This window comes from Ictalurus punctatus, chromosome 2 (assembly GCF_001660625.3).
Source record: "Ictalurus punctatus breed USDA103 chromosome 2, Coco_2.0, whole genome shotgun sequence".
NCBI lineage: Eukaryota > Metazoa > Chordata > Actinopteri > Siluriformes > Ictaluridae > Ictalurus > Ictalurus punctatus.
Genome location: NC_030417.2, coordinates 14,281,597 through 14,296,596, shown reverse-complemented (window position 1 = coordinate 14,296,596; position 15,000 = coordinate 14,281,597). Strand labels below are relative to the sequence as shown.

The 15,000-nt window shown below is 38.8% G+C and overlaps 1 protein-coding gene across 5 annotated transcripts in view; it reads left to right on the top strand.

The window, feature by feature from the left end:
* The window catches only part of slc2a9l2 (solute carrier family 2 member 9, like 2), a 140,519-nt gene that overhangs the window by 39,292 nt on the left and 86,227 nt on the right, over window positions 1–15,000 (top strand). For all 5 annotated transcript variants that reach the window (XM_017458344.3, XM_053688095.1, XM_053688099.1 and 2 more), the window contains one exon: window positions 10,523–10,647. In XM_017458344.3, coding sequence (XP_017313833.1) covers window positions 10,523–10,647 — 125 coding nt within the window. The remainder of the gene's footprint in view (window positions 1–10,522; window positions 10,648–15,000) is intronic.

The window sequence follows — 15,000 nt, the reverse complement described above, 5'->3', positions numbered from 1 at the left end:
ATTATACAAACAAATAGCAATTTGCAGAACATAAATCAACTCCTGAACAAGAAGCTCTGTGGAACTTTCTGGCAAGCTTTCTATCTATTATGTAATGTGACCGAGTAAGCTATGGAACTATCTTTCAAAAACAACGTCTTTCTGAAATCAATGAACTGTTGTTTACATTTGACAACCGTAGTCATCTTATAATATTTGATCAGATTTACTTTCGTTTTTGGGTTTGTTACGTTCGTGAAAAGATCAGAAAGGTTCTCTGGACATGCTTTCAGTATCTACTATGAAGCTGGGACATGCTTGCAGTGCTGAACTGTGCTCCTTTTATGCACTTACGATTTTTCAAGATCTGCTGTCAGGTGCACAGAGCGTAGTCTGAGTGGGGTATATGGATCAACGGCGCTATAAATAAATAAGAACTGCCTGCACACCACTGTTACCTTATTTCCCTCACAACGATTGAGAAATAGATGAAAAATGTGTCTCACTTGTACAATTTGTGATGCCTTTGGCTAGTTTCAATTCTTTTGGTGCGTTTTTTCACATGGAGTTGGGGTGGGAATTTCGCTGAAGCCAAGCAGCCCTTGCCACAAGCTTCATACTCGCCACTTTTCAAGCACCGTGCGAAAATAAAAACCTCAGGACGTTTTTGTTTCATTCTGCAGGATCCCATTGAGGTCTCAGTGCATATACCTCGTGTCAACATGATGCTTTCTGGTAAAAAAAGAAGAAGAATAGTGTACCTACTGTCATGCAGCCAGTGTTACAGAATGCCGTGATAATCAAATCAGAAAGAGTTTCATCAATGGTGTTGATGTGCTGGCATAAGTCATGATGTGACACCTGTTCTCAACTGACGGACCATTAAGATAATGTTGCTACATTCTTCTGTCTGTCTCTCTCTTTCTATCTTTGTCTCTCTCTCTCTCTCTCTCTCTCTCTGTCTCACTTCCTCTCCAACCCACCCACTCACTTTGTCTGTCTCACTTAGCAGCGATGGAGCTGAAGGTTCTCAGTGTGAGAGGTTATTTTTAGTGTACAGTCCCTGATGATCCATCCTACTAATGGATGTTGTCCTGTATACACACTTGCGCGCATACACACACACACTCACACACACACACCACGATATTTCATGGTGCATTCATCTCTTTAGCGATAAAAATGTGACTTTTGGAAAAAAAACTGTGAGCCAGGCTTTCACTTCAATTCATCGATCTGTTAAATGGGTAAATAAGACTGTAGTGACAACACACACACACACACCCTTCTACAGTATATCCTGTGTATATATAGCTCTGTCCATATATCTATGTCTCTTTCCATAGGTCTACAGTCATGGGAAACCCTCCTTCAATTCTGTGTTTTTATTTATGAGGGCCTAAAGACCAATAGTATGGTTCTTTTTTTTCTTCCAAAAAATGAAACCAACAGAAACCAGTTGATCATTGTTTAGTTCATTACTGTTTGAGGGCATTTGTTTTACGCACAGCTGTCTTAAAATTCCAACACAGCATCTCAATAGGTTTGAGGTCTGGACTTTGACTCGGCCATTCCAACCTCTTGATTTCTTTCTTCTTTCGCCATTCAGATGTTGATTTGCTGGTGTGCTTGGGATCATTGCCCTGTTACATGACCCAATTTCAGCCCAGCTTATAGCTGCTGGACAGATGGCCTCACATTTTTCTTAAGAATAGTCTGGTATAACATGGAGTTCATTCCTAGGTCTTGTGGCTGAAAAACAAGAATAAATCAATATCCACCCCTCCACCACCATGCTTGACAGTTGGTTTGTGGTGTATTACACTGTGTTAGGTTCTTGCCAAACATGGTGCTATGCATGATGCCCAAACATCTCCACCTTGGTCTCATCATTCCAAAGGATATTGTTACAGAACTTTTGTGCTTTGTTCGGATGCAATTTTGCAAACCTAAGTCATGCTGTCATATTCTTTTTGGAGAAAAAGGACTTTTTCCTAGCCACCCTTCTATGAAAGCCATGCTTGTTCAGCCTTTTTATGATTGTGCTATCATGAGCATAAACATTTAATGTGCTTGCAAAGGCCTGTAGATCACATAATGTACAGTGAGGGAAAAAAGTATCCCCTGCTGATTTTGTATGTTTGCCCACTGACAAAGAAATGATCATTCTATAATTTTAATGGTAGTTGTATTTGAACAGTGAGAGAAAGAATAACAAAAAAATGCAGAAAAACGCATGTCAAAAATGTTATAAATTAATTTGCATTTTAATGAGGGAAATAAGTATTTGACCCCTCTGCAAAATATGACTTAGTACTTGGTTTAAAAACCCTTGTTGGCAATCACAGAGGTCAGACGTTTCTTGTAGTTGGCCACCAGGTTTGCACACATCTCAGGAGGGATTTTGTCCCACTCCTCTTTGCAGATCTTCTCCAAATCATTAAGGTTTCGAGGCTGACGTTTGGCAACTCAAACCTTCAGCTCTCTCCACAGATTTTCTATGGGATTTAGGTCTGGAGACTGCCTAGGTCACTCCAGGACCTTAATGTGCTTCTTCTTGAGCCACTCATTGTTGCCTTGGCCGTGTGTTTTGGGTCATTGTCATGCTGGAATACCCATCCACAACCCATTTTCAATGCCCTGTCTGAGGGAAGGAGGTTTTCACCCAAGATTTGACGGTACATGGCCCCGTCCATCGTCCCTTTGATGCGGTGAAGTTGTCCTGTCCCCTTAGCAGAAAAACACCCCCAAAGCATAATGTTTCCGCCTCCATGTTTGACGGTGAGGATGGTGTTCCAGGGGTCATAGGCAGCATTCCTCCTCCTCCTCCAAACACGGCGAGTTGAGTTGATGCCAAAGAGCTCCATTTTGGTCTCATCTGACCACAACATTTTCTCCCAGTTGTCCTCTGAATCATTCAGATGTTCATTGGCAAACTTCAGACGGGCATGTATATGTGCTTTCTTGAGCAGCGGACCTTGCGCGCGCTGCAGGATTTCAGTCCTTCACGGCGTAGTGTGTTACCAATTGTTTTCTTGGTGACTATGGTCCCAGCTGCCTTGAGATCATTGACAAGATCCTCCCGTGTAGTTCTGGGCTGATTCCTCACTGTTCTCATGATCAATGCAACTCCACGAGGTGAGATCTTGCATGGAGCCCCAGGCCGAGGGAGATTGACAGTTCTTTTGTGTTTCTTCCATTTGCGAATAATCGCACCAACTGTTGTCCCCTTCTCACCAAGCTGCTTGGCAATCGTCTTGTAGCCCATTGCAGACTTGTGTAGGTCTACAATCTTGTCCCTGACATCCTTGGAGAGCTCTTTGGTCTTGGCCATGGTGGAGAGTTTGGAACCTGATTGATTGATTGCTTCTGTGGACAGGTGTCTTTTATACAGGTAACAAACTGATATTAGGAGCACTCCCTTTAAGAGTGTGCTCCTAATCTCAGCTCGTTACCTGTATAAAAGGCACCTGGGAGCCAAAAATCTTTCTGATTGAGAGGGGGTCAAATACTTTTTTCCCTCATTAAAATGCAAATTAATTTATAAAATTTTTGACATGCGTTTTTCTGGATTTTTTTGTTGTTATTCTGTCTCTCACTGTTCAAATACAACTACCATTAAAATTATAGACTGATCATTTCTTTGTCAGTGGGCAAACGTACAAAATCAGCAGGGGATCAAATACTTTTTTCCCTCACTGTAGCTCTTGGGTTTTTCTTTATATGTCTGAGCATTAAACAGTCTGACCTTGGACTGAATTTGCTAGGGATGTCCAATCCTGGGAAGATTGGCAGCTGTCTTGAAGGCTCTCAATTCGTAAACAGTCCTACTCGCTGTTGAATGGTGAATTTCAAATTGTTTGGAGATGGCCTTATAACCCATCCCAGATTGATGAGCAGCAACAGTTGCTTCTCTGAGGTCATGGCTGATGTTTTTTTCTTCTTGGCATGATGTAGACACACCTGAATGCTCCATATATTTAAATCTATTGTGGTTTTTTGTTGTACTTGAAATTGAATTTATTTGTTTGTATATAGACGTTGGTGAGGACCACGCAATTGTTTATTTAAGTCCTGTTAAATAAAAACATAGAATTGAAGGAGGGTGTACTTTCTTTCCCCCCCTGACTGTATCTATAAGATGTGAAAATGAATGAAAACACACAACCACTCACACACATGCACACACATACATTTTTAGAGACCATGGAGCTTTCAAAATCTTTGGGATACAGAGAGGGAGGATTTACTGTAGGGGGATGTGTGTGTGTATGGGGATATATTAAGCTACCATCTGTACAAATTCAGATTGCTTCCTCAATAGATAGCACAGCTAATTTAATGTCCCTATGAAGTTTAAAATTGGACCTCGACATAAAGCTACACATCCTCCTCCTCCTCCATCATGATCCTTTTACACCACTAATGACACTACTCTGTGACAAATGAGGCAGCAATCTGTTGTCTCATCCTGATCCAAGCCCAGTCTGCACACATTACCAAAATAACCTGAGCTAAACTCATTAAACTCGATTGGTGCAACATTCAGCCTTAACATATCTAACCTAGACTACACATTCAGTTATAACACAGCTATATACTATGTTATACAGGTGCATCTCAAAAAATTTGAATATCGTGGAAAAGTACTTTTTTTTTCCCGTAATTGAATTCAAAACGTGGAACTTTCATGTATTATAGATTCGTTACACATAAAGTAAAATATATTAAATATTTTTTTGTTTTAATCTTGATTATTACGGCTTACAGCTCATGGAAATAAAAAAATCCTGTATCTCAAAATATTTGAATAAATAATTTATGATACAGAAATGTCGAACTTCTGAAAAGTATGTTAATTTATGCACTCAATACTTGGTCGGGACTTTAATCCTTTTGCATGAATTACTGCATCAATGTGGCGTGGCATGGAGGCAATCAGCCTGTGGCACTGCTGAGGTGTTCTGGAAGCCCAGGTTGCTTTGATAGCGGCCTTCAGCTCGTCTGTATTGTTGGCTCTGGTGTCTCTCAGAGATTCTCTATAGGGTTCAGGTCAGGCGAGTGGACTGGCCAATCAAGCACAGTAATACCATAGACAGCAAACCAGTTACTAGTAGTTTTGGCAATGGGGGCAGGTGCCAAGTCCTGCTGGAAAAGGAAATCAGCATCTCCATAAAGCCCGTCAGCAGATAGAAGCATGAAGTGCTCTAAAATCTCCTGGTAGACGCTGCATTGACTCTCGACTTGAGAAAACACAGTGGACCAACACCAGCAGATGACATGACACCTCAAATCATCTGAAAAGTGTGTGTACTGAACCAGAGTGAGAGATTAAAGGCTCAGGAAACCTTTACAGGTGTTTAGAGTTAATTAGCTGATTAGAGCTCTTCTCAGGTCGACGTTTCTGTATTATAAATTCTTTATTCTAATCTTTTGAGATACTGGATTTTTGAGTTCCATGAGCCGTAAGCCGTAATCATCATGATTAAAACAAAAAAAGGCTTGAAATATTTCACTTAATGCAATAAGTTCCACTTTTTGAATTAAATTACGGGAAGACATGAACTTGTATAGTGCACTTGTGTATAGTTTAAGTCCCAAAGTAGGGGTCATGATTTACAAAAGGGGGTTGTGAGAAAATTTCGCAATGTCGTCTTTTGTTTTATTCATTTATTTTACAAATCAATATTATGAATGTCGCTTTATGTATGAACACAGTGTTTGTGTGCTACTGTTGTTGAAATATTCCTGGGAGTTGCAGTCAAACAAGCCACATTTAAAAAGTGTACATGCTGCACTAGCGTAGTAGTTCAGCAACAAAAATATGTAGGGCGACTATGACTTAGTGGGACAGAAGTCTTGAAAACAAGCTCGAAAAATATGGAGAAACATTTATTGAATATGGATTTTTGGAAGTGTGACGGTAAATGGCAAGGATAACCCAAAATGCCAAGGCTTTGGAGAGCAGAAATTAATATCCGTTTGAGTTCATGTACTCAAAAAGTTTGGGAAGGCCTAAAACATTTTCAAAGCTCTAAAATGTTATCAGAATAAGCTTAAACTTGAATCCAAATATTAGACCACAAATTCAATATTATTATTATTATTATTGTTGTTATTTTTAAATATGGGGCTCCTGATTGGCACAACAGAAAAGCGTTTACTCTATCATCAGGAGACTGTGAGTGAAACTGCTGATCTTGCCATAACCATCCAGGTTTAGAAGTCTAAGAGAGCAAAATTGTCCATGCTATCTGGGTGGGAAGGATGACATACACTCTCCCCTGTCAATCACAATGATGCTAGCTAATTGTGCACATCTGTGAGCTCAGGTATGTGGAAGAGGGCAGATAGGGCTTTCCTCAGACTTTGAGCTTCATGCGTCTTAGAGGAAGCATGTGCTCACTTTCACGATCTGTGATTAGTAGCTGCTGTGTGATGGGGGAAAGCTGGGAATTGGAAAGAAAAGAATCTGCACATGATGGAGAAAATGTCTAACGTACAGCAAAATGTATGTGGACACTGGTCCATCAAACCCATATGTGGGTCTTCCCCAAACTGTTGCCACAAAGCTGGAAGCATACAATTGTCTAAAATGCCTTTGTATGCAGCAGCTTCACTGTGAGTTTCCTCTGGGATCTCCAGTTTCCTCCCACCTCCTAGAAACATGGTAAATGGATTAGCAACTCTAAATCACCCCTAATTATGAATGAGCATGGGAATGTGTGTGCATGGCGCCCAGCAATAAATTGTTGTCTCCTCCAGGGTGTATTCCCACCTCGCTCCCAGTATTCCTGGGAGTCAAAGTCAAAGGATTTCCTTTTGGTTACTGAGTTACAGTAATACAAAAGTCAATGAAAATACCTGACAGACATTGTAAACAGTAAAATTACTGTCTGATCTAAAGTTTTCAGCCCCAGCCTATGCGGTTGTGTTTCATGTCTCGCTGTCTATTTTCCGCATTGTTATTTGATTAGGACAGAAACTTGCACAGCGGCTTCGCGTTCAATCGATTCTCCATTTGTTAGCCGTTGTCAGACTTTCAATTTTTCTGTTGCTTGACATTCACTGATTGCTTTTGTTGTGAAGGATCTGACAGTGTGGGATTGAAAAAGCACACACACAAACACACACAGGCAAATAACTTGTGTGTGTGTGTGTATATATATATATATATATATATATATATATATATATATATATATATATATATATATATATATATATATATATATATATATATATAAACACACACTACCCGTCAATCAAAAGTTTAGACACACTCATTCTTTATTTTATTTTTTCCCCATATTTTAGAATATTAATAAAGTCAACAAACTTTAACACAAATGGAACTATGGGTATTATATTCTTATGAAAAATCCAAAATAAAAAAAATTATTTAATATTAGCATCTTCAAATAGACCCCTTTTTGCCTAGAATTTCCAGAAATGTATTCTTGGCATTTTCTCAACCGATTTCTTGAGCAATCCCCCTGAGATGCTTTTTAAGCAGTATTAAAGGAGTTCACACCTATGCTGCACACTCCTTTTCAGAATATTTCGTCATCCAAGTCATCCGTTCAAAAAGATCTTTTTTTTTTTAAATAAAATGTTAGGCACAATAATATTTTTGTCTATACCGATTTCAAACATTCATGAAACCTTCACATCAAAAGATTTTTAAGATCATGAGAAACATTTCAGACAAGTGTCTCCAAACTGCCTTGGAAAGCAGACCAAAAGCAATGTCTAATTCACCCAACAGAAATTAATGCACACACACTCACATACACACAGGGTGATGGATGTGTAGATCTACCTGTAAGTAATAAATCCTTTGCACAAGGTCTCTGTAAGCACCATTACATGCCAACTGATTGTGTGTGTGTGAGTGTGTGTGTGTGGGTGGGTGTCAAGTTTGTAGTGCTTATATGTCTCATTAACCAAAGAGATGAATGTGACCTTACTCAGGTCACATATAACATTATCATTCCAGCCATATACAAGTATCAGTAGGAACAAAAAAAATCTCCAGGGTTTTGGTGCACATATTTGACTAACGGGAAGACAACACAGAATGCAAATTAGGCGCAAGAAGATTTTATATGCAAATGTATTTTGTATTATATATATGTATGTGTGTGTGTGTGTGTGTGTGTGTGTGTGTATATATATATATATATATATATATATATATATATATATATATATATATATATATTCTAGCACAAAATTTTATTTCACAGAAAAATGCTTGTATGTCAGTAAAGAAGGCAGCATATTATGTAAGAGACACTTTCCAGAAAAAAACATAATGAAGGCTGATGGGTTTTGCTGCAAAAATAAGAAGCAAGTATGACAGTCAAAGTCTCCAGAAGAACCGTGTCTGGTTCTGGAGAATGTTCAATAGAACTTGCAGCTCATTTCCTTACTAATTCTACCTGAGACTACTTTTTTATTTAGATTTTTTGTCACACCAAATATTGACTTTCATTCATTTACTACTGTTTACTGCTCTTTACGGTATTTTATTTTTTTAAATGTAGAAACATTAAATTTTAGTATTTTGAAGGCATCTTTGCTCTACAGCATTTCTTTGCATGTGCCTAAGACTTTTGCACAGTACTGTGTATCAATCCATACAGGATTTCACTGAGGGTTTTTTTGTGTGATTGTGATTGCTTTATGTGTTTTTTTTTTTTTTTTTTTTTGCAGTAAACTACTTGAATTGGTGAAATTGCACTTGCATGAAGTTGTTTTGCACGGTCTTTCGTAGTGATGTTTGTTGGTAAATGAAACCTTTTAGCTGTACTCATGTACATGAGCATATTTGGCTGCAACAATCACAAAAGAACTCTGCGAATTCCTGTACAGATCGTCAGAAGGTGTGCAGCATCCTGCTATACACATCTCTTTGAATGAGTAGTTAATGTATTAGAACCTGTGATGTAAGCGTGCCATTTGAATTACAGCCAGCAGTATTGTTCAAGCTGCGCTGTTACACAACACCTTCCGACCAATCAGATTTGAGAATTTGGTGTGATGATAATAAATATAATAACTTTGATGATGGTGATTTCCACTTCTAGCACTGTGCCAGATGTAACAAATTGCAGAGCTCCTAGTTAGGCTACACTTTGAGAACCAGTGATTTATGCCATTATTCATTGGCTGTAAATCCCCTGTAAAATGCCTGCTCTCTACGTGTGCAAATTCATCGGAATGCACAAGAGAATTTTTTACACTTCATTTGGGTTTTTAAGTAACTTAGACCTTAAGGCATGAGATGTTCAGTCCGGCCTCACCTGGAGTGCATCTGATTTGTGATAGCGGCTGTAGGGCTAGTGATGCCTTCCATGGTGATGGGTGACGGACAGAATGACAGATACGTAGACACATTCTGTAAATCTTACACACACAGATAAGTGTGGAAGACTTTTTAAAAAAAAAACTCTCTCTCTCTCTCTCACACGCACACACTCGTACCTCCAGCAGTTGCTCTAGACAGTTTTCATTAAACTGCACAGTGCAGTCATTAAACTGAGAAAGATTCTCTCCAGGGTGTGTGTGTGCATGTGTGTTCTTTCCCCACCACTACACTCTAAGTCAACGTGACATATTGCTTGAGCCACTGGGACACTGGGAGTGCTCTCTCTCTCTCTCTCTCTCTCTCTCTCTCTCTCTCTCTCTCTCTCTCTCTCTCTCTCTATATATATATATATATATATATATATATATATATATATATATATATATATATATATATATATATATATATCTCATTCAGGACAGTATATGAAGTTAAACACATTCAGTTGTAGTGTAATGAGTTTCCTTCCTCAGTAATTACAGCCAACAAGTTTTCTCCAAACTTCACCCTCTCACTCAAGCCCAAAATCATTGGAGACACATATTATAGACAAACACACACAGTCTCTCTCTCTCTCTCTCTCTCTCTCTCTCTCTCTCTCTCTCTCTCTCAGTGGAAATGTTGAGCTGGAAAACAGTGTTATAGAGGCTGATCACGAGAGACAGTGTAGTAAAGGATTATAATGATGATAAATACAAGGTGTTCTTGATGCTCGGTTTAAACCTCGTGCAGCCTTGGTCTTGGCTTGCCACAGATTATCGACAAAGAGACAGGTCCCGAAATAAGTTTTGATTAGTTTATCTGGTTATTTTTATTTTACTAGAGTTGAGTGTGTTGTCCTGGAGATTTAGACAGACCAGAAATATTCAGTACCTATTTGCATATTCAGAAAGACATACAGACAGATAGATTTATAGGCATAAGTAAATAGCCTGGCAGATGGAAAGGGAGATGAATTGCCATACCATCGGCCTGTCATTTACATAATCACACTAGGATGAATATATGCTATTTGGATATTCACAGTCCAGCATTTACATAATCCGCTCCCACTTTTAAACTCATTTTGTAACATGATTGGAAATAAATGTTTAACATTTAGTACGTTTACTCCCATTCTTTCTCACTGTCTGTCTCGTTCCCTGTCTCTCTTTCTGTCTCTCCCTGTAGGAAAGGCACTCTGCTGGCCAATAACGTGTTGGCAGTGATCTCCGCTCTATTAATGGCACTGGGCGAGAAAGCAGGGTCGTTTGAGATGCTCATCATTGGTCGCTTCATTGTTGGCATGGATTCAGGTGAGTCCTTTCCTTTTTTTAACCACTGGCCGTTCATTTTTGTACTAAATTGATGTAGCCAAACCTATATTAACATGCATTAATGGGCCAGGATGCATGTGCGTGTGTGCGTGTTCAGTGTGAACTTTATTAATGGCAAGCCAAAATTCAAAGTCACGGTCTAGAGCAGGGGTCATAACACGGGCAGACTGAGATAAACACCATCCATAATCATTACACTGGGATACCTCTTTGTGCATGTGTGCAAGCATAAATACTACCATCAGGCAGCTATCTGTGCCTTTCATCTTCTCACATTGTACATAATATGGAGCTATCTGCTTGAGGATAACTTCCTGTCATCTCCTCTCTTCTACCTCAGTAAGTGTATTTCTTGTATATTACACTAATTTTTCATTTAACACTACAGAGGTAAAATCATTGACTCCGAAGCTGAGAATATACACCGATTTAAGTTGTACTCCAATGATCATTATAATATTCATTATATTTCCTTCTCAGAGTAGTGCAAGGATATGTCTAAATATGCATCTACATTGGGCTACATGTTGTGGCAGTGGCAACTCCGTGTTTAAGATGATGGACTACTCAATTGAAGGACATGAGTTCAAAGGTCAGCATCGCCAAGCTGCCAATGCTGGGCCCTTGAGCAAGGCTGTTAACCTTCAACTGCTCAGCTGTATAAATGAGATCATTGTAAGTCACTCTGGATAAGGGTATCTGCCAAATGCCATAAATGTAAAAGTGCTAAGATCTTATTAATGATCAATCTTATTGACTTGATTTTAGACTAGTCAACTCCATGGCATGTGTTCTGGATAATATGACAAATCATGAGCAAGTGTAGCACTTGATACCACTGATACATTTACAATTATGGCATTTGGCAAACACCCTTATCCAGAGCGAGTTAAATTTATTCAGTTCAGTTTAACTTTATTTGTATAGCGCTTTTAAAAATAGACATTATCACAACGCAGCTTTACTGAAATATATAAATTCAAGATATACATTTATGATGTACATAAATGTCTTTATTTATCCGTAATTGGCAAGCAAGAGGTGATGGTGGCAAGGAAAAAACTCCCTGAGGCTATATGAGTCAGAAACCTAGAGAGGAACCAGACTCAAAAGGGAACCCATCCTCATCTGGGTGACACTGGATAGTGCAATTATAAATAATTCCCTTCTATAACTGTGTACTGAATGGTAAAAAGTCGAATTGTGTATCCATATCTGTTCATGGAAACTGCAATCCTAAGCCATTGTAGCAAAACTGTTCATATCAGTTACAGTCCATAGCCATCTTCATGGTTTTTAAGTGGTACTATCCTCAGTAATCTTATTGATCTTTAGGCTGTCCATATGGGGCCAATCTCAGCAACAGCAAGTGATTTCCAAGTATTTTCCAACCAGAAGTAGGGCATCAGGATGGATCAGACACATCTGGAGAAGAGAAGGGGTCAGGATCACTGGTATCTCAGGAATAACATGTGTAGCTCGACAGAGACACAGATATCCATTTATCTCATTTATACAACTGAGCAGTTGAGAATTAATGGCCTTGCTCAAGGGCCCAGCAGTGGTAGCTTGGAGGTGCTGGGATTTGAACTCACAATCATGACAAACCCAACATCTTAACCACTGAGCTACCCCATAGACAGAAAAGTGGGGTGCTCAACCAGTACTGAATTACACAAATAGTAGTGTGTTTCTCACTGTCCCTGTCAGTTGCCTGGGGTTCATACAACCACAGTTATGTTAGTAACTAGCATTTTGCACTCCATTTAAAAATACAGTACAATGGGTCAATCTTGTAAACAAACATTAAAGTATGAATGCTGTAATTATTACTTACATTAACTATTTGACAAGTCTGCTTCCAGTAAGATTTTTTATAGTGTTATCCAAGAAAACAGGTACAGAACTAGAACACAGGAAACAAAGGTTTAGAATTACATGACACAATAAGGCTTAACAACAAACAAATGAAATCAATGAGGTTAAATACCCAAAGCAATGAAGGCAAAACTAGATACAGGTGAATACAGTAAGCAAACAAACCAATGATGAATGATGGAGGAGACTAGAAGCAGAACAGGAAGAGAAATGAAAACAAAGTAAAATCAAAAGCACTTGACACTGGCATGGGGACCATGAAGCAAAGCATGGAGGCACTAATTTCCTAACACCAGTAAACCAAATGCTATGAACTCAGAGTTTTAGGACACACTGGTATGAATACAGTGTGCGCTAGTGTTCTCTCTGACAATCATGGAGCACTACTGTGAATATAGAGTGTGCTAGTGCACACTATGAGCATTAGGAGGCCTTATTATGAATGTAAAAATTGAGCTCAGCAAATCTGTCCCAAACGCTATTCCCTTTATAGTGACCCAGCCAGTATATCAGTAACATTAAAGCTCTAGGACGCAAGCTTGTCCTTTCTGGTAGTAAAATGACATTGTGAAGTAACTGTATTTGTGGAATAACATGGAATAAAAGGTTCTCCAGAAACTCATGCACCAAAAGTGAAAATAATATCTTATTTATATCTTATAAGGAAAAAGAAGGATACTTAAAATTAAAATGATGGCAGAAAACTAAATTTGCACTACAATGAACTTCTAAAAGACATCAAATTAAATGTCTACTACAAAGTAGCATACTCAGATATGGAAACTCTAGCAGTGATAATGGAAATATTCTGGCTAAGTTTGTTAAAAGTAATCAAAGACTCATTGGGAAACACCTCACTATATAAGTTGCTGAGAGGATTAATAATACTTTTACAGTGTTCCTTGAAAAACTGTATTCATCACATCAAACCCTAGATTAAATTTAGGATTTAATTTCTCAACAGTATCAATCTACCAAAATGAACTGAGGAGCAAACAAGTAAACTGGACAAACCAACAGCACCTCATGAGAACTCTAAGGGCTTAAATATATGCCTAATAACAAGGCACCATGACCTGATGACTTTTTTACTGAGTTCTATAAGCACACTTATTAAACACCATTGTTTAATAGACTACTAACTGAAATAAAGCAACATGAAATACCCTCCTTTTCCTCATGGTTATTGTTCATTATCACTCATCAATACAGGCACAAAAATGATAAGCAGGACCTTAGCTGCCAGAATGGGAAATATTACCTTAAATTTGCTTTAAAATCTCTAGTTTCTCTATAAACTGGACCAAATCCACTGTCTCAGATGCTGCAATACATTATCTTATCCTCATTAAGCATGAACCACTTTTCATATTTGGGCATTAAGATATCTTCCCAGCTGTTAGAGCTATGCAAACATTCCTCTCACTCTCTTTGGAAGAGTATCTTCTATAAAATGACACTGCTACCAAAAATAAAATACTCGTTTTCAGTGATGCCTGTTCACCCCCTTCTAATCACTAGACTATATTATCTCAAGGTTCTTCTGGAACTGTATACTGCTCACAATCCTTTTAAGCACCCTTCATATATAAAACTTGTGGAGGCCTCAAAATCCCAACTTCAATACATAGTCTTATGATAATAGCTTAATCAGAGTGACAGCCTGTGGATAGAAGCACAACAAACACTATGTAAGGAAATTTGAAGTTCAGGTCATCAGCCTATTCATCAGCCTAGTACTCAAACACCATCTTCAAAAGCCCAGCGATAGCAGCAACTCTAACAGCTTGGTGGAAATTTCACAAGCTCACAAACCCAATCTCACTAACCAAATAAACTCACATATGGCACAATTCTTATTTCCTAATCACCAAAAAAAATGCCAAACTTCACATGGGTAGAAAAAGGTATTACATATCTTAAACACATCTTTCAGAACAGCACCTTGGAATCATTCTCTCATCTAACCTAGAATCATGGCCTTTGGAATAACCAGTTTTTTGAATTTCTACGACTTGGATCAATCACTTGTTCATTCATTCATTCAACTTGATTAAAAGCTTTATCCTGATTAGGGTTGCAGAGGATGTGGAAACACTGGACGTGAGGTCGGAATACACACAGAATGGGACACCAGTCCATTGCAGGACACCATGTGTACTGTAAACACTTTCATATCATACTCATTCACACCTAGGGGCAATTTTTAGAGTAGCCAGTTCACCTGTCAGCATGTTTTTTGGGAGGTGCGAAGAACATGGGGAGAACGTGCAAAACTCTGCACAGACTGTGAACTCCGCTCATGATCAGTCCGAAGACGCTGGAGATGTGAGGTGGCGATACTATCCATCGTACTACTGAGCGGCTTCACTCCCAATGTGCAACTGTAACCGGTCCGTTCTGCCTAGCCTGGCTACACTGCGTTGTGTGCTGGTGCACAATAGACACTGGACA